General features: G+C 44.9%; 1 protein-coding gene across 2 annotated transcripts in view; it reads left to right on the top strand.

Annotated features, from left to right (window-relative positions):
- PUDP (pseudouridine 5'-phosphatase) overlaps positions 1 to 13320 on the top strand; it is a 54614-nt gene extending 41294 nt beyond the window's left edge. For both annotated transcript variants that reach the window (XM_058535390.1, XM_058535389.1), the window contains exon 4: positions 11898 to 13320. In XM_058535390.1, the coding sequence (XP_058391373.1) occupies positions 11898 to 12074 (177 nt within the window). In that variant the 3' untranslated portion in view covers positions 12075 to 13320. The remainder of the gene's footprint in view (positions 1 to 11897) is intronic.
- The last annotated feature ends 6307 nt before the right edge of the window (positions 13321 to 19627 follow it).

Below are 19627 nucleotides of genomic sequence, written 5' to 3'. Positions count from 1 at the left end.
TCGACACATATACCTCAAGTGTTGTTCTGTTTCTCCGACCCCAGCTAGGCTTCCCACAGTTCAGTTTAATTCTGACACTAGCTACCTGGGGTTAGCACAGAGCCCATGGGGTAAAGGGTCAGTCCCACAAGTCTGCCCCCAACTCAGACACCAGCCGCACATGGGGTACCCAGGCCACCCACACTTCTGCCCAGGTGACTACAAATTTGGGAGTTCCTACAACCCCTTTCTCAGGTTCAGTAATTCACTAGAACAACTCACAGAACTCAGTATAACACTACTTGCATTTCCTGGTCTGTTATAAAGGATACAACTCAGGAAAGCCCAATGGAACAGGTGCATAAGGCAGGGGGTGGGGGTGGGAGGGGCGCAGAGCTTCCATGCCCTTTCTGGGCGTGCCACCTTCCCTGCACCTCCGTATGTGCACAGCCCAGAAGCTCCAAGAACCCTGTTTTTTGTGGAGGCTCTATTACATGGGCATGATTGATGAAATCATTGGCCTTTGAGGATTGAACTCAATCTCCAGCCCCTCTCCCCTCCCTGGACATGGGAGTAGGGCTCAAAGTACCAACCCTCTAATCATGCCTGGTCTTTGTTACCAGCCCCCATCCTGAAGCCATCTAGGGGCCCGCCAAGGGTCCCCTCATTAGCAAAGACTTAGGCATGATTGAAAGAGGCTTATTACAAAGAACACAAGACACTCTAATCGCTTAGGAAATTCCCAGCATTTTAGGAACTGTGTGCCAGGAGCTGGGGATAAAAACCAAATATATGTTTTTTATTGTTTCACAGCTGTAAAGAATCATTGAGTGACAGTGGCAACGCATTCATAGGGATACACATAGATGGGCTGATTGAAACCTCGTTGTTGAATCCAACTCAACAGCAATTGTATGTCAAAGGACGAGCCTGAGGTGGCCCAGCCACTAAGCCATAGGGGCAAAGCTGAGCCCTCAGGGGCGGCCTAAACCTGTGTCTGCTTCTCATATCAGGACATCTGTGGTTGGCGCGCTTGGCATCTTACTCTAAATTCCATACAAATCTGTTCTTTTCTCCTAAGAACTTTTCCCTGTCTCCTCAAGAATTTTTCCATATCTTCGGGTTATAAAGCCTTCCTCGTAGAAATGCCATTTTCTTTGTTTGGGGCAGCTTGCTGTTTATCTGTTCACGAGTAAAGTAAAGGTACCCAGAGAAGTTTAGAGTAGGTAGGCACCCGCTTTCAGTACCGTCTTTATAGCTATAGATAAAGACTGGAAGTTTGCCTTGAGTGTCCTCTGTGTGTAGGGCTGAGACCATCAAAGGAAAAAGATACTCCATTTCTTTCAACTATAAGCGGTCCTTCTTTTGCAAGGCACCATGTTTTAAAGTACGTATGGAAACAAAGTTTACATGGAAACCACATGTTCTCTTTGCAAGAGACCAGTTGCAATGAAACCCTGCAAAGCAGGACACAGCCCCACGGCGCCCATACACATAAGAGTTTCCGTTAACAAGGCACCCCGCAATAGAGGCCAGGTCAGTGGGGTTTTAACATCCCAGGATCATCCTCATTGACGATGTTCGTTTCAGACTTGTCAAAGAAAGATGAGTAATTGCACATCTTATGAATAATTTAGCTCTTCAAGGGTTGTAGACATGACCCTTGTTGCTAATCCACATTTATTTATGGGTGTATTTGTCTTGCAGAGAGGAAACCTTTCTTTGTCATATTTCTTAGGCAAATAGAGTGAAGACTTTTCGGGTTTTTCCTCATGTGATGCACTTATTGTAATACTGAAGGAGGATTTTAACATGCCCCTGGCGGGGGAGGCACTGCTAATTTCGTACTTGCTTATGTCTCCCTGATACGTGAAGCAGTGGCACAGTGGCTCGTTGAAATATGAGGTAGCTCAAAATTGTTGAAATATGATATGGCTCTCAGATGGTAACCTGCTGCTCTCTCTGTGATGCGGTGCAGGTGCGAGCATAGATGGGCGTAGTGCACCTCCAGAGTTCAGTGGCATTTCAGGCAATTATTAAGTCCCTAGAGAGACTCATGGGGCCGTCAGGAATTTATTATGCTGGGAGTGTCACCAAATTCATTAGGTACAGTAGTAATAGTAGGAGAGTAGTACACCAGTAGTGTTTGAGGGAGATGATATTAAAATATTAAGTACTATTGGGGCAGGCCTGGTGGCGTAACGGTTAAGTGCACACTGTCCGCTGAGGCGGCCCGGGCTTCACAGGTTCGGATCCCGGGCATGCACCGACGCACCGCTTGTCAAGCTATGCTGTGGCAGCGTCCCGTATAGAGTAGAGGAAGGTGGGCATAGATGTTAGCTCAGGGCCAATCTTCCACAGCAAAAAGAGGAGGATTGGCATCGAATGTTAGCTCAGGGCTGATCTTCCTCACAAAATAAATAAATATTAAGTACTCTTTTACTAGGAGAAAATGCCCACTAGAGTCGGCATTCAGTAATTAAGTTTGCATTGACAATATATTCCTCTAAGTTACTTGTGCATCACTCTTTTGTGCTAAAAGTAACGCCACCTTGAAAAGTCTGCTTAACCCTTCCTCACGCTAATGAGCGCTCGTTGAGTGCCTGCTGTATGCCAGGGAGGCATTCTGCAGGTGGCAGTGCCCACAGACTCGCAGAGACCCTGTGGGGCAGAGGTGATCATTGCTCCAACTTCTACAGCACAGGAGCTTCTGGAGACCTGCAGGCGTGAGCGAGGGGGCTCGACTCCTGTGGCAGGTGGGGGGACTAGCCGGGAGTCACTCCTGGGCCCTGTGGGTGTCTGAGTTCCTGAGTCTGCCACTTGCTCTCCTAGCCACAAAAACGCACGTCTCTGTTGTAAAATAAAAACGATGGCATCATTGACACATGATTTCTTGGGAACATTACAAGTAAAACCTGAAATCAGTTTTAAAAAGCATAGCCATCACTGCTTTTCATGCTTTAGTTTTCTTGTTAATGTAAAAAGCTGAGTTTCAGGGTTTTGTTTTTTAGATGACTTGTTTTCTTTTTAAGAAAGTTCTGCACATTAAGCTTTTGTACACCGAAAGAGTAAAAAAAAGGAATGACAAATGCGTTTTAACTGGCGAGTTCCGATGAGCTGTATGAGATCTTCATCGTAAAACTCAGAGCGTTCCCTCAGGTACAGAAGCAGACACCTGAGTCAACTTCTCGATACGTGAAACAGCAATCAATGTGTCTTACATAATCTCCCGACAAGGAAATGTGTTAACGTAACGGTCCCTCTCTACGCCTCTTCTTAGCCTACCTTGTACACATCCCCAAGTCTGCAGACAGCCTGCAGACAGCTGTGGGCTGTCAGCCTGTTGCTGCTGCTCAATCCTGTCTCTGAAGAACTTCTCCTGACCTCCCAGAACACTGGAAAACAAGTGGCTGCATTGCTTGTGACAGAGGGAAAGTTCACAGTTGCAGTCAGGGAAGCTATGCTGGGCCTCTGTCTGGTGGGTGGTTGGATGAACGTTCCTTAGTCAGTCTAACCCGCCTCTACATCCCGTTGGGGGCACAGCCACACTGGAGCTCCTCCTGGGGTGAAGGGAGTTCCTGTACCATAGTTGGCCACTTCCAGGGGGTCTCAGGGACCTGGCAGCCCCAGCCATCACTGCCGAAGCCTCAAGGCCACCTTCTCCTGTCACTCACAACCTCTGAGCAAAACACAGGGGCCTCTGGTCATCAGTCTTCAGTCTTATTTCATATTTCATATCTCTTGCAACCTGATTTACCAGGCCCTCCCTTATTTCATAAAAAAACATCTCAGCCATCTCAACCGTTACCTTCACAGATAGTCACCTTCTCTGTCAGTGAACCTGCCCCGTGCTCGGTGTCCCCACTGAGTTTCTGTGGGTGAGATCGCTTGCTTTCCCAAATTCCACCATCTGGGAGAAAAAACATCTCCCACACTCTCTTAGGATTGGTGACTGGGGGCCTGTAAGTTAAACTGACAAAAGACATACGAGCAAGAGAAAAGATGGATTTTTATTCACGTAGGTATGCGGCAGAAAAATGTGATTCAAGGAGACACTTAGAATCTGCGCTTATCTTAATAGGGGTTGTGGAGACTCAGAGGGGCACTTCTGGGAGAACAAATGACTTTTAGGAAAAATAAATGAGTTCTTAGGAGAACCGATGGGGGATATGATAGTTTTATGACAGTGTCTGTTAGGCGATTTCTTATCCAGGTACTCACCTGTGCTGACCTGTCTGCAGAGATACGAATCGGCTCCCCTGGTTGTGAAACTCCCTCCCCAGGAGGCGATTTAGGACAGTTGAATTCTTTAGGGAGCCTTTGCTTTTAGGAAGATAAGGAGAGTTCAGAAAAAGCCTCTTCCTGCAGCTGTTGATTCTCAGATGTTTTCAGGTCCTAACTCTGAAGCCACTGTGCCACGTTTCAGGCCCCCTTCACCACCGTGGGGTCCCTGTTTTCCTTTCCCCAACACCCCCTTGTCACTTTCCCGCCCCCTCCTCTGAATGCTCGGCATCTGGCTGGCCAAACGCAAGGCGCTCTCGTCATTTCTGAATGACGCTGCCTCTGGTTCTCAAGCCCTGCCCTCACCCCTGGCCTCTGGTTCCCCGCGGCCAGCCCCCAGGACCTCTGGACTGCTGTGTCAGGGGCCGTGATCCCCATCTCACGCCGCACCTTAGCCTTCTCTCCCTCTCAGCCCACCTGCTCTCCAGCTCGTCCAGGCCTCTCATCCAGGACCTGTGCTTTGCTCCCACGTCCTCAGCACCTGCGTGGCTCTGCTGTGCTGCGTATCCCGTCCAGACCTCCCGCCTGGTGAGGTCCTCAACGCTAAGGACCTCAGACATTTTCCTCCTCATCCTTCTCGTCTTGCCAGACCTTCTGCTGCATCTCCCCCTCTGGCAGCGCCCTTGAATAAAGACCATAGTACATGATGGTCTTGATGACGGGAAGAGTTAGACAGCCATACATAGAATTTTCCAGTTGTCATTAAGAAATGAGATATGCAGTAAAGCATAGACCTAGAATACAGTCTAATAATACTACATTTGCATTTGATTGCCTGGTATTCACTGTAGCTATTGGAATGAAGGGAGAGACTTAATCTCCCCGGACAGCAAATGCGGTATTCTTCCTACACACCCTTCTTCCCAGATTCACTGAATGGGTGTTCATCCTCATTTTAAAATCAAGTCTGGTTAGTAATTGCTGTTGCTGTTTTCCCAGCCCCTTCAGATCCAATGAATGGAGTAAACAAAAATGACGGCAGCACCATCTTCCTTTGCAGTTACAAAGACAGGAGCTCTGTGCTGTATCCATTTGTGATGTTTTTGTTTGGTCTTACTCAGCATAATTCCTGGTAAATAGATCGCTAAGCAATTAATTTTTTCCCATTCTTCAGATTTGTATACACAGACACTTATGTCACACAGAACGTAAGTTGCTGAAACAATATGCTGGCAGCAACTTCTGTTACTGTGATTGGTGTCATTACTCAAGGGGCTCCTTTAGATTTTGTTCTTATAATGTGGCTGGACCAGTACCGTTTTGTGTATATTTGTACACAAGGCTATGAAATCATCACATATCAGCGATTTGGAAGAATGATGGTTCTCATTAGGCTGTTGTAATAGCATGTAGCATGTAACCTATCTTGTTAAGCCACCACCACAGAATGAAAAATTGGACACTGCTCCACATATTTAAAAGGGTGAATCGTATCTTGGATTTCCAAAAAAATTAACTACACGACCGTGCCCTCAAATAATCTTCTTAGACAATAACTCAACAATACTGCTAGAATAGGGAGCTGTGACATTTAACCAAGAGTGGGAAGGATTTCTTGGTAAATCATTGGTTTTGCCTTTTGAATGTTTCTGAAACAGTAATGTGATAGCCTTGTTGCTCCCTGATTCCATCTCACCTTCCCAGCTATCACAGCTACCCCTGCTACCCCATAAGGTGTAAACCCCTTGGCCTGGCTACCTTCTCCCTTGCTGGTGACTCCAGGATTCTGTTTTAGCCTTCTCCTCTGTGTTATTAGCATATTGGGAGGGGGCCTATTGGGGAAAAAAAAGGCTCCTTGGGGACAGGGGTGATAATGAATGAAATGGTTGAGAAACACTGGATTAGTCACATTCTAGGTTAAATAAATACTGATTTAATAGTCCCAAATAATTTCCAAGGATGGTATTTAACAAATTCAAGGGTGATTTTCTGGATTTTTTTTATTTTTTTTTGGTGTGTAAGTTTGGCCCTGAGCTAACATCTGTTGCCAACCCTCCTCCTTTTGCTGAGGAATATCAGCCTTGGGCTGACATCCATGCCCATCTTCCTCTACTTTATATGGGACGCCGCCACAGCATGGCTTGATAAGTGGTGCATAGGTCCACGCCGGAGATCCGAACCTGCAAATCCTGGGCCGCCGAAGCAGAGTGCACGTACCTAACCACCATGCCACCGGGCTGGCCCCTGATTTTCTGTTTTTTAAAGGATGTCCAGAATAGAATGTGCCCCCATCACTTTATCTGTTTAAACCAGGGTGACTAAGTCATCTGGATTGCCCGGGGACTGTCGTTTATGTTACCAGCAGGTAAAGTGACTGCGGCATCTGATCTGTCAGGCATGTGTTGGAGGAAGAGGAGGACCACCAGGAGCCCCCAGTCCTGGGCAGTTTCTGTGGTCCTCACTCCACCGTGCTGAGCGTCCGCCAGCCAGTCTCCGAGAAGCAGCAAACCCTGAGTGTGGTTCTGTGGTCATACAGGGATCCATGAGGGTGCAGAAGGTTTGGGTCCACCTGGAACCTGAGTGAACAGATACTCCCACATTTGCAAACCCCAAGAAGAACCTTGGAACCTGTAGTGACTTTGTGTCAAATTTTGTGTGTCACTAAGCAAAAGGAGAAGCTTTATTCCCTAGAGACAATGTAGTTGCATTTGAAAAGTTCGCTAGTTCCAGAAAAGCATAGAACTTAAAATGGACACTTGTGATTGTTGAAAACATAGAATTAGTGACCAAGTGTCATCTGAGCTCCGTCTGGACAGTGTGCCCCTCCCTGTCGTTCCCCTTTCTCTCTTCCTAGTCACGCTCGACACCCGGCCACACCTCCAGCTCACACCCGTGACACCTGCAGGCCCCTCATCTCTCTGCTTGAACCTCCCACAGTGGCCTCACACCCCACGTGTCACAAATGCACGCTCTCCATCCCTCCAGCAGATCTTCGGCCCCCACGCCCTCCGTATCAGAAAGTTTGGGATCATCTTTTCCTTCATGTCCAGCATACCGTCAAGCTCCCTTTTGCTTCTGAAGCATTTCCCTAATCCCATCCACTTCTGTCCATTCCCCCCGCCATTAGCAGACAAAGGTTCTATTGCATGGAACTTCTTAGCTATAAAGTGGAGCATCTTATTTATGTTATACTTTAGAAAATTGAAGTGCAAGGGCATTTTAACTGCCCCAGAGGTGCCGATGAGCAGCCCGGGTGAAGAACACGGACGTAGGCCGTCTGTGGGGTGTTGCTGAGCTCACACATCTTCAGAGAAGTAAGTTCCGCTCCCCCGGCTGATAAGCCCCTGAAATGCTTCACCTCCCCGGTACTTGGAAATGTCACTCTTTCTAAATTAAACCCCTCAAGCTACGGTTTAATTAAGCTCATCTCCTTTCCTGGAGATGGAATTCAGATATGTTTTAGCCTTCAGCTCGCTAAAGTGGAAAGAACATTGGATTCCGGAGAGCCGGGCTCTCTTCCTAAATTCTGTCACCTGCGTGCCTGTGTGACCTTCACAGTCCCTCTGGACTTCCCTTGGCCCAGATCCCTCCCCCAGGACAGGAGAGGGTTGCACCGGCCGCTGTGCTACAGCTCGGACACCCGGTGGCCCCTTTGTTGCTTTAAGTCCTGTACGAAGACGCTTCGCCATCTCCCACAATTTAGCAGGCGTTCAGCAGATGCTCACGGTTTGCCTGGTGCCCTGAGGAGCTCTGTTTAATCCAGCCCCACCTAGTTACAGCCAAGTGTATCAGTGTCGGCACCCGCTACTAGAAGAATGTTCTTCCTGCCCAGAAACTTCCTTGAATTCATGGAAGTGTGTCCTGAGTACACACTACGTGTGCCATGCTACAAAAACCACTAAATTAATCAAAGTTGTATGCAACGTGCGTATCCACACACGTCGGCATGAATCTCATGGCAGAGGGCTGAAATGTGGGTCAGAGGAGGGGGTAGGGGGGTTTTGCTCCCCCAGCCTCTCCCACCTGCTGGCAGTAGCTAAAGACCCTTTCCTTAGAGGGAAGAGCTTCTTTCCTCGGAGACAGAGTGCAATTACATAATTCTCATCTTACGAGTAGGTACCAATGAGTGTAAGGTCAAGTGTACTCAATCAATGCACAGTGGGAAGGGCTGGGCCCCTGCTAAGGAAGGAGGAAGTCCTTAGAAAGAAGGAGGCCAAGTTCAACAGGGTGGAACTCTTTTTCATGGTAGCTGGGTGAGGCACATAGAAACTGCACCAAAATATTTGGCTGTTTGAATGAAAAAACAGACTTCCTCCTTTTATTCGTGCAAGATCTAAGCTATATTATTTTAACTTATATCTTCCAACGGTTTTATGACCCTTGAGTCTTGTGATTAATAGGCACAGTCTTTGCAGGTAACTTTTAAAGATTTATTGTCTGGTTTCAATAGAGGGACGAGCCGTGCTGTGAATATTCATCAGATGTCTAGGTTATTAGGTGCTCTTCTCCTGCGAGTGGTCCTCAGAAGCACATGAGATCTTAGGAATCAAGACATGGAGAGTAATGAAGACGTGAAACCTCTTGAGACATTTTTATAGTTGCTTCAAAATATAGTAGTTGTTCTGCTTTGTAATTCTACTGCTTCTAAGAAGAAGAAGAAGGAAGAAACCTGCAATTCCAGATGCTGTCAGATCACTGAGAGTCCAGTCCTGTGTGCGGGTGGTTCTCGGCAGGATTCGTGTTTGGTGTCTGTTTTCTGCCCCGCATAAATGGCTGCTCTGTTTAATTTGTGCAACGACAATGCCCGGGCGTCAAGGTCCAGCATTTTTCTTTTCCTATAAGCTGCACATTCCCACACCACCCCCTGAGTTTCCCTGCCAGATTCTCATCAGACACCCCCTCCATCCAGTGGACTGGTTGATTAGCTTTTAAAAACCTCAAATACTGTTTTCACATCTCCACATTTCTCAGATTATTTTAGCTGATGTGAAATGTGCAAGTCAAGCTCACGTCCATGAAAAGCGTGTTTTGATGGCTACTAAGTGAATGGAGGAAAAAGAAAGGAATTTTGGTTCCATTCACACAATGTGCACAATCAGGGTTTTGTTGTTGTTTTTTTTTTTTTTTTTGGCTAAAATACAATCACTTTTGACCTTTCAATATAGTCAGCCTTACAAGTGGCTTAGTTGAAGACACCCGCGCCAACTGGCCTGTCTCCCTGGCTTTTGCCTGAATGCTCAGGAGGAAGGGAAGGGCTGTCTTCCTCTGTCGTGTTCATCTCATCCATTATGTCTCAGATCTCAGTGCTATATTTGGATTATTAATTCTAAAATGAGCTCGGGACACATTATGAGTTGAAAACAGAAACCAAGAAAATGTGTACACCTTGGGAAACAGTGAAAATTTCAGAGGGAAGATGTGTCAGTTACTCTCCCTCTGTCGGTGCTATAAATACCTGTAAAACTTTTCCTCATCACTCTGACATCCCTCCTTTCATTTCCTGGAACATAAACATGTGGAAAGAGCTGTCAGGTGTGCACAGACTCCGCAGTGTTCTCAGGTGAGGACAGATGTATCGGGGCCCCTTGTTTTGTGAGTGCCATAGTTTCTGAGCAACCAGTTTTCCCTGACTCCCGCCCGCCATGCTCTTCAGAAGGAACCTCACACGGATACAGAATAAAACCTGCTTTCGTGACTTCAGCCAGGCATAGCTACCCCAAGGGATCCACAGAATCTCTTCCTCTGCCCCCACTGAAATTTCACAGGTGGACTGCACAGACCTTCCAGATCCCCACAGAACACGAGGGGTATTGCAAAAGCAAAATGTCATCTGACATTTAAGGGCCTCTCTATGGTCCCGGATAAAACAGTCGGGACGTTTAGAATACCATCGGGTCATAACTTTATAAAGTCAGGGACAGAAATATCACCACCAGGAGGTCTCCGAGTCAGATATCTAAGAAAACAAACCCTGATGGTCGAAGGAGTCATTTCTCCCCTCAGGTGGAAGCCAGCGTCTCACGGTAGAAGCAGAGCGCTTGAGAAAATCGGGGGCTTCAGAAGTCCTCGGAGGAGGGCAGTGGGCCCGTTTGCCCAGGACTGCCAAGTTTTAGCTCTCAAGTCCCGTCTCCTGGGCAGACCGGTTCAGTCTGTGACGGTGGCCTAGCACTGGCCTGTTACGATGTGTGGTGACTCGTTTAGTCCTTGGCTCGGCCCCGTGGGGGAGTCCGCTAATGAAGTGTCTCAGCCCCAGACTGAAGGAAAGAAGGGAGGAAGGGAGTGTGTGTGTGTGAGTGTCTGTGTGTGTGTCCCACTGACCTGAAGGCATCAGAGGATGCAGAACTTCTGGTGTCAGACCACACCTGCAGCCAGCATCCCTGAGCCCCTTCCAGGTCACCAGCACGTGGCCTGCTGCCACATGGGCTGATGAGTCAGGGAGAGAGTTATCGTGATAGAAGGCAGGAGGACACGGGCTGGGAGCAGAGGTGAGGGGAGACTGAAGGCGTACCCTCAGCAATCCTGGGGGTTCTCAGGACTTTTGGAGAAGAGTGGGGACAGGAGGCCATCCCACTTGACAGATATCTGGCCCCTACAGAATCTCAATCAAAAAGAATTAATGAAGCCACTTGCACATTCAGTGTGTGGGATTCCAGGAACTCAGGGGAACTTTCTAGGTGCATATTTTCCTGGGATAGAGGGTGATAGATAACGGGTGGGCTGGCCTGGTGGCATAGTGGTTAAGTTCATGCACTCTGCTTCGGTGGCCCACGATTTGCAGGTTCAGATCCCAGCTGCAGACCTACATGCCATTCATCAAGCCATGCTCTGGCAGGCATCCTACGTACAAAATAGAGGAAGACTGGCACAGATGTTAGCTCAGCAACAGTCTTCCTCAAGCAAAAAGAGGAAGATTGGCAACAGATGTTAGCTCAGGGCCAGTCTTCATCACCAGAAAAAAGAAAAAGCAAGATGACACGTTGACTTACCATTGGATAGAGTTCGGGCCTCTCATTTTGAGCGAGTCATGACTTGCAACTTGCCGTAGCGTTGTTCCCACAATGGCACCTTTAGGAGTTCCCTGATAAACTCGGTGCATAGACTCCCCGTTTTACATGTGGGCATCTGAATGAGCATGGGCCATCCCAACAATAAATGGGTTTACACGATAAACCCAAAGAGATACCGCATGTAGCACTAAATCTTTGTGCTAATGAGTTTTTCGTTGTGTAACACTGGCACACACAGGGACTGAATTTTTGACCAAAACACCCTAACCATTTAATTTCCAAAGTGCAGTATGTAAAACATGACCAGCTCTGAAATTCCTTTACATTTTAAAAGCATGTCGGTTTGTTTTTCACAATTTCCTCTCATGGTCCAAATGTTCAGTTATTGATTGATCAGGTGTTTATGATCTGAATCAAATTCCCCCAGCTACACTACGTTTTGATAATGCTTTGGCAGCAGCAGCGATGGGAACCCCTCCTCTCTAAGGTAGCGGTGGTGGGAAGGCCCCGGGACCCTATAAGAGACGGCCTGCTCTCCTCACCGCAGGTCGTAAAGTGGGAAGGCTCCACTGCCTCTGTCTCGCTTTGACGGTAGCACAGCTGACAGTGATGACGATAATGAAAGCCCAGTCTAGATGTCTGGTTACGGAGAAGGCCGTCTCAACCTTCTTTTTCTCCCTCACCCTACAGTGCCTTGTCTTTGAAGATGCTCCCAACGGGGTGGAGGCCGCCCTCGCAGCCGGGATGCAGGTGGTCATGGTTCCGGATAGAAACTTGCACCGAGACCTGACGACCAAGGCCACCCTCGTGCTGGATTCCCTGCAGGATTTCCAGCCTGAGCTCTTTGGCTTGCCACCCTACGAATGAGGGGTCCTCAGTGCCTCTCGGGGCACCACGCCCCCCCGTGCTCACTGGGGTGACCCACCCTGCTCAGAAATCACAACTCCCACATCTCCACGTAAATGGTCATTCCAGCCTGTGACGTCAGCCTTCTCATCCCCGGTGGGCCTGGCCTGCTCTCTAAAGTGGGGAAAATCTGTACCTTGACAGTTGAGAAATCAAAGCAGAGACAGCCCAGAACAGAGGTCAAAATTGTGATTTGAATAGTCATATAGTATTTGAATAATCATATATAATATTTGAAGAATCCTATGATTGTATTTGAATAATCATACAATAATCATACAGTGAATCTACTTACATACATACATGTACTTGTATGTGAGTACGCATATGCGTGTACGTGTATGTATGTATACATACTTTTCTAAGACAAAATGAAATTATATTTGTGCTCAATTCTTTTTCTTTTTAGTTTTTCTAAACCCTGGCTGGAAAATGTAAAATATGTATACATATATGTATATGCTTTTATGTATATATATGTATATACATATATATTATATTTATATACATTTTGTACTGCTTCACTCTTTCCAAAAAGTGTTGATCTTAATGTGCGATAGCACCTCATACACGTGAGATGGTAATTCTGTTTGGTTTGTAGTCTGAGTGGGAAAGCCATGTTACGGATGAGCCCTTGAGACATCATGCTCCTTATTAGAAAACACTGATATTCTTTTTGTGTCCTCAAAATATCTCTGGACCTCTGCTCAGAAACTACCTCTGAACCATGTGTCATCAATAGTTTCTTTTTAGTGTGAACAAGATGGTAGCCTGTATCTTGCATCTAGGTGCATATCCACCTCTGAGAATGTTTTCTACCTCAAAGAAATGATTTCTGTCTTGTCAGAACAGTTATTTTTCTAACACAGTCTCTGATGCAAATATAATTTTATTTCAGAATGCATACTTGCTACGACTAGACCCATAGCACATTTTCGGAGTAATTTACCAGACATTACACTTTAGTGATTAACGCTTTTTAATAGAGTTACTCAGCCTTTTGTAATGGGAAAATTGTGAAAGTCGTCAAAATGGAAAAAATGCAATCACGGGGTATTCCCGCTTGGGGGACCCTTTCTCTGTCATTGTCATTGAACTAATCGTCAACTCTGTGAGTTATAGAAAAACCACAGTAATGTAAGAGATGATCTGGTGGGATGATTGTTTGTCGATGCTTGCCTCTGGCTGTTGACCAGTGTTTCATCAGTTCAGCAAATTTGTTTCAGCGTTCTTGATTGCCTGTATACGTGTCTATTCTTTGAATTGCCCTTCAAACCAATTGTAACATCTTACTGGTTCCCTCACCAATTAATTTAATTGAATAAAATTTTTGGCACTTGTTTACATTATATTTGTATGGGAGTGTGATTTTCTGTTTGTTTAAAAAACATTATCCTCTAACAAATGTGACTAATTGGCTTGTTTGTTTTTTAGCCTAAACAGTACTCACACTGTACAGTGGCATTTATGTATTTTAAGTGAACCAGAGCGCCTTTGCATCCAGGAAATAAGGGCTCTTAATGAAATGGTCGCCTGTGGGATTTATCTGCTTCTTCCAAAATATGTATGTTGATGTTTTCTGAATCCTTAAGCCATTTTGCACGAATAAGACAAAGAGGTTTAATGCCTCTCTCAGGGATACAGATCTAGATCAGGGTAAGTTTCTCTCCAGGATAAATTTGATCTCAAGTATGATGGTGTTTTTGTTGTTTAAACAAGTCTGCAGCCAAACTCGTATATTTTGGTACAAAGGAAAAACGCTGATCCTTGGTCAAAGCACACATTTTTTCTTATTCTCCGACGTCAGCCCAGTTGCTTCAGTACATTTCAGTAATATTCCGCTGAATAACTCATCGATTTTGCAGAGGTATGATAATGAAAATTTACACCAGAATGACTCCTGCCAAGAAACTTTAAAGAGTAGTTGTACTTTCTTGGCTCATTTTAAGTGCGTTCTGTTAGGCATATGCAGATTTTAATAGAAGTCGTGCAGTTTTGTGGCCTAACCAGCAGCTAATGTTTGCCCCTAAGTTCAGAAGGATTTGTGGTACCGGTGACAGCCCCCAAGAAGTGGCACTAACAGTCTGTCCTTATTCCACTTAAAGGAAACATATGCAACACTTTTAAGAACTTGCTCATTACTGCTTACTAGAGTTTTTTCCACCTAATAAGTCGGAATTCAATGATTTATATGAAAGAAAAAGGGTCTGGAAGACATCTGCTTCACACGTGAGAGAATAGACTTGATAAGGAATCGGAACTGTTTCTGCTGTGCAGTAGTCAGTGTTTAGATACTGCAGTCCACATTTTTTTGAATATATCCGACGGTCTGATGCTAAATTTGGCCTCCTTTGAATGGCATGTCCAAATTTTAAAAACAAATTTGCACAGGGTAACGAGTTTTATAACCAAATATAATGAGTGTTAGCCTATCTATTAACTCCTCTGCTTAACATTGTCTACACTCGACTACTTCACAGGATCAAGTCCAAACCTCGTTAGCCTTATATGATGGCTTTCTGACCAAAGTCCATCACCAGCAGTCTTTAGGATTATTATCTTCTGTAAAGAGAAAATGAAGTGTTAAAAAGCAAAGGATTTCAAATTGGACTTCAATTCAGAGCCCAGCTCTGCTACTAAATAGTTGTATCACCTTATTTTGCCCCTTTGCACCTCAGACTCCTTCCCTGTGAAATGGGGGTAATCAATAGTTTATAGTGTTGGTGTGAAGATTTGATTGAAGTCACACATGGAGTGAAAAAACATAACACGTGAATGGTTTATAAAATGGCAGCTACAATTACTATTTCAGAGGCTGTATAGCATTCCCCAGTCATTTTTGTTGGCTGAAGATACCTGGTTTACAAAGGGTGTTTGTAAGGATATTTGTTGATTGAAGAGCAGGTCTTCAGAATTATCTCTGAAAGCAGATATTCAAGATGCCTCAAACTATGCTGGTTTCTCTTGAGTCTCTTTAACAGATAGTATCTTGTACACATAAGCGCTTGATTTTTATCTCCTTCGTTAGTCAGAGGATGTTTTCCTCGACTGTAATTCTTTTCATCAGAAAAACGGTCCTCCAGATTGAATTAATTAAAGAAATGTTGTTTACCTGTTATAGACCAGGCACTCTAGACATACAAAACCAAATAAGGACACATCTTAGGGTGTTTATCTTGTTAAACTTGAGTCATATAACTATGGTGAGTTGGTTTCTAGATTTTTTTTCAGGACCAGGGTTAGCATCAGGTCAGCATGACAAGGGGCAGGTAGAAATGTGAGACTTTCAGCCCCCAGATCATTGTGTAGCCTGGTCTGATTTAATTGCTCCTCAAATCAACTAAACTTTTCTGGGTGTCTTCTGACCCAAGTGGCTTTTGAAGGGTTAGGTAGTTACCTCTCTTTTCCTGGTTCTCCACTGAATGGCTGGTGCCTGACGAACACAAAGTTGTTTTGAAAACTGAAACAGTCCCCTTAGAATTAAAGTATTGTAATTAAAGCATTCCTTTTTGTTGACTGCAAACACCTATGATTCCCAAGTTCTACATGGGTTATCTCCAACACTGCATATGAAATGAGTATTTTTACATTAAAATATTTCCAGTGATTTACCATCACGTTGATAATATATTTCTTTTGGGCATGAAAATTATAAAGAACTATTTAAGAATCCTAATATTCTGCAATCTCTTAACAAGCATGAGGCCTTGGGAAACGTGTCATATACATTTACTTATTAAAAACCTTTCACAGTCATGGTGAGTTCATATATTATGCAAAGTCACTTCAAATGGTATATTTTAAAATCCACTTTAGGAAACAATTGACATATATTTTATATTCAAACTCTTAATAAATTAAGGATATTTAATATCAAGAAGACCAATTTATCTGTAAATCAAGTCAGTACTGTCCTTGGTGGCAAAATAGACATTCCATTTAAAAGTCAGAAGCAAACAAAAAAGGGGTCTATCGGTAAACTTTTATCATTGTCCTAGGAATTTCAGTCGATGAATAACTCCATTTAATGTTTACATACATACGTCTGATGAGGACAGATTCTCTCACTGTTGTGTGTCTAAACATGTCTTTATGTCAGCACTCTTTAATGATGTTTTCACTGGATATTAAATTCTGGTTTGAGATTAATTTTTTCTCACCTTTTAAAGATAGTCTTCTTGTTATCCAACTTTCATAGTTTTTATTAAACAACCAGCTATTTTTCTGCCTTTTGAAGCCAATCTGTCTCTTTTCTCAAGCTGCTGTTAAGATTTTGTTCTTCGTCTTTGGTCTTCCGAAGAATGGCTTGCTTTCTTTTGATCTTGCTTGGACTCAGTAGTTCTCCCTGAGCCTGTGGTTTGCTTTATGTATCCCTAAACTTCTCGGCCATTATCTCTTCCAGTATTCCCAGGCTCACCTCTTGGGGTCACATTCATATAAGCAAATAGATAACGGTGAACTCTTAGCAGTCTGTCTAATCAGTGGCTCATGTCCAGGTGTGGGTTGTGCCACCAAAGGAGGGGGCTCAGGGAGCGGGAAGGTTGAGCGAGCAGTCAGGACAGATGAGAAGTCAGTGCCAGCCGGGCCATAGGAATGACTTGGAGTCAGAGCACACACACCTAAAAAGGATTAGATTTCTTTTTTTTTTTTTTTTGTGAGGAAGATAGCCCTGAGCTGACATGCATGCTAATCCTCCTCTTTTTTTTTGCTGAGGAAGACCGGTTCTGAGCTAACATCTATTGCCAATCCTCCTCCTTTGTTTCCCCAAAGCCCCAGTAGATAGTTGTATGTCATAGTTGCACATCCTTCTAGTAGCTGTATGTGGGATGTGGCCTCAGCATGGTGGGAGAACCGGTACGTCAGTGTGCGCCCAGGATCCAAACCCGGGCCGCCAGTAGCGGAGCGTGCGCACTTAACTGCTAAGCCACAGGGCCGGCCCAGGATTAGATTTCTTAATTAGCTCAGAAGCCGGGCGTACTGATACCAACCAGGAGGAGACCAACCCCCTAGAATCAAGTGTACCAGTAGTCAGAAATCCAGAGAACCAAGACAGCCAAGATCCAGGGGATGTGCAGAAGGCCCAGGACAGAACACCGGCAGAACCCGTGTCCCTGGAGCGAAGCTTTGCTTCACCTCTGCCCAGGGTGCAGGCTCTGTGTCCTCTGGGAAGGCGAAACCAAGAACTGCTCATACAGACGGACCGTCCCTGAAATATGAAAAACTCAGAGAAAACACTTTTAATTAGTATAAAGTATTCACATATGCTGATCACTTGAAAATTGCAAAATACTCTAAATTTCTGCGTAAGTCGTCATCTAACAGAGGCGCGATTGAGTTAGTTGACTTGTCAGGCCCCTCCTTTAGGAAGTGGTGGAGCTGTGGGTTAGGCACGCTCCAGAAAACTTAATCATTCCCAACATTATTGTCTGTAACCATAGGGAAAGAAGTACATTTTCTTGGTAATCAGAGTAAAAGGTTGTTTGGTGTCCCATTGTCACTTTCCTGACATAGACCGGGCCCATGTGGGTCCTGCCTGGGAGCCTGCTGCAAATCCTGCATTTGAACATCTCCCCATGCTGCATAAGGCAGCACGCAGAGCACATTCCTGCCTTAGCTGCGTCATCAGTTTTTGTCAAAAAGAATAGTTTCCTTAAACATATTTGAGATGCCCACCAATTGGGAAAATATTAAGCTCCGTGAAAGCGACCGCTTATCTGTGCGTGAGACAGCTCCCTCGTTACTTTGGTCCTCAATATTCTCAACCTACCTCTGGAAGACACCGCAAAATGTCGTTCTTGAGTGCTCTCTCTCTGCAGACACTTATCAGGCCTGTGTGATGAGCTGTTTATTCTCTGCTGAGTTCCTGACTAATGTACAGCGTGTTAATGAAGCCGGTTGCTAGCCAGTTCAAGGTCAGATCTGAGTCGACAATGATCTGCACGTGTTTTCAGCTACAGTGCAGTTTCCTGAAAGTCGTCATATCTATGGGCTCAACGTTTCTAAAGAAGAGCATGTAGTTACTATTAGGGAGGGGTTTTCTTTAAGCCTCTCAAGGATTAAGTTCTGAGGTTTTCATCAATCATGCCCTTCCCATAGACTATTTCCAACATCAGTTCTTTCATTTCTCTACCATGTTGTCTTCTCTTCAAACGGCAATTCTCCATACTACCCATCCCCACCACCACCCTCACAACACCGATGAGAACTCGCTGCCTGACCTCCAAGTTGATGAAAGTCAGCCTTGAACCCATCACCTGCATTGTCCCCGGTGTCCTGGTGAAGGTCTCAGAGACAGGCAGATCCAGCCTTCTGATAGTCCCTGCAGATCCATGTGCTGTCCACTCCCTCATGTTAACTGTGAACAGTCACCTGCCTTTCTCTGGCCAGAATTTCCTTGAAGGAATAGCTCAAAATGTCTCCCAAGTGTTCTTGGGGGAAAAAAAGGAACACCACCCAATCCCCTTGACTGTTTTATTTCCCAGCAATGGTAAACCAGATGGACATAGCCCTGACTTCCATTCAACATGTAATTTACTGTGGGAGACACAGTCAGGAATCACACACATAAAGGTACAATTGCAAAGTGTTATAAACACTGCAGTCAAACAACACTGTCTAAGAAAGAATAACAATGGGCTCCTAATTTAAGTTGGGGCTTGTAAGGTCAAGGAGGGGGCCTCACCACAGCAGTGGCGTTTAAGGTGAAATCTGATGGTGGTAAAAAGCATGGCCAGTTTCTTAAAAAATGAAACGTAGATTGACCATTCCACCCAGCATTTCTACTCTTAGGTATCTACCCAAGAGAAATGAAAACACATGTCCACACAAAACTTGTACACAAATGTTCACAGCAAGGAGGACACTATAGAAGCCATCCAAAGAGAAGGGCTTGGTGGAAGTTGGCTCTGTGATGAATCCCACAAATTATGAAATATGGAAATGGTATCTTTTACCAACACCCAAACACGTTCCTCTAATTAGCTCGTGTGAAAGGATCTTCCTGTATTTCTAATAAGTTATGTAATTTAGATAAGAGATGGTCGAAGATCTCAGTGGAGATTTAGAGGATGCCAAATGAATCAATGGACTAAGTCCATTTTCTAGTGTAAAATGTGTGCGTTTTTAAGTGTCATTAGCCTGCTTAGCAATATGTGACATTGGTGAGAAGAACCAACAGAGGTGACAGAAAGTAGAAGGCAAGGAGCTTGAATCACTTCATAGTTTATATTACATTTCCATTGATCTCGTGGTTGCAGTTTGTCAAGATAAGCCAACCCCTGGCTTAGTGGAAAATGTACAGCTTTAGGAAAGTCTGGGTCTTAATAGATGAGAAGGTGTTCAGTGAAAACAGGTGGGAGGGAATTGATTGTGGAGGATCATAAAAGTGAAAGCCAACCTCCAAATGCTGCTAAGAGACCAAGAAAGATAAGGACAGATACATGGACATAAGGTTCCATTAACAGTGGTTGGATAGGATCAGTTCGGGGGACCAGTGGGGATCAAGGACAGATTGG

This window comes from Diceros bicornis, chromosome X, assembly GCF_020826845.1.
Source record: "Diceros bicornis minor isolate mBicDic1 chromosome X, mDicBic1.mat.cur, whole genome shotgun sequence".
Taxonomy (NCBI): Eukaryota; Metazoa; Chordata; class Mammalia; order Perissodactyla; family Rhinocerotidae; genus Diceros; species Diceros bicornis.
Note: the sequence above shows the minus strand (reverse complement) of the source record. Positions and strands in the feature narration are given on the sequence as shown.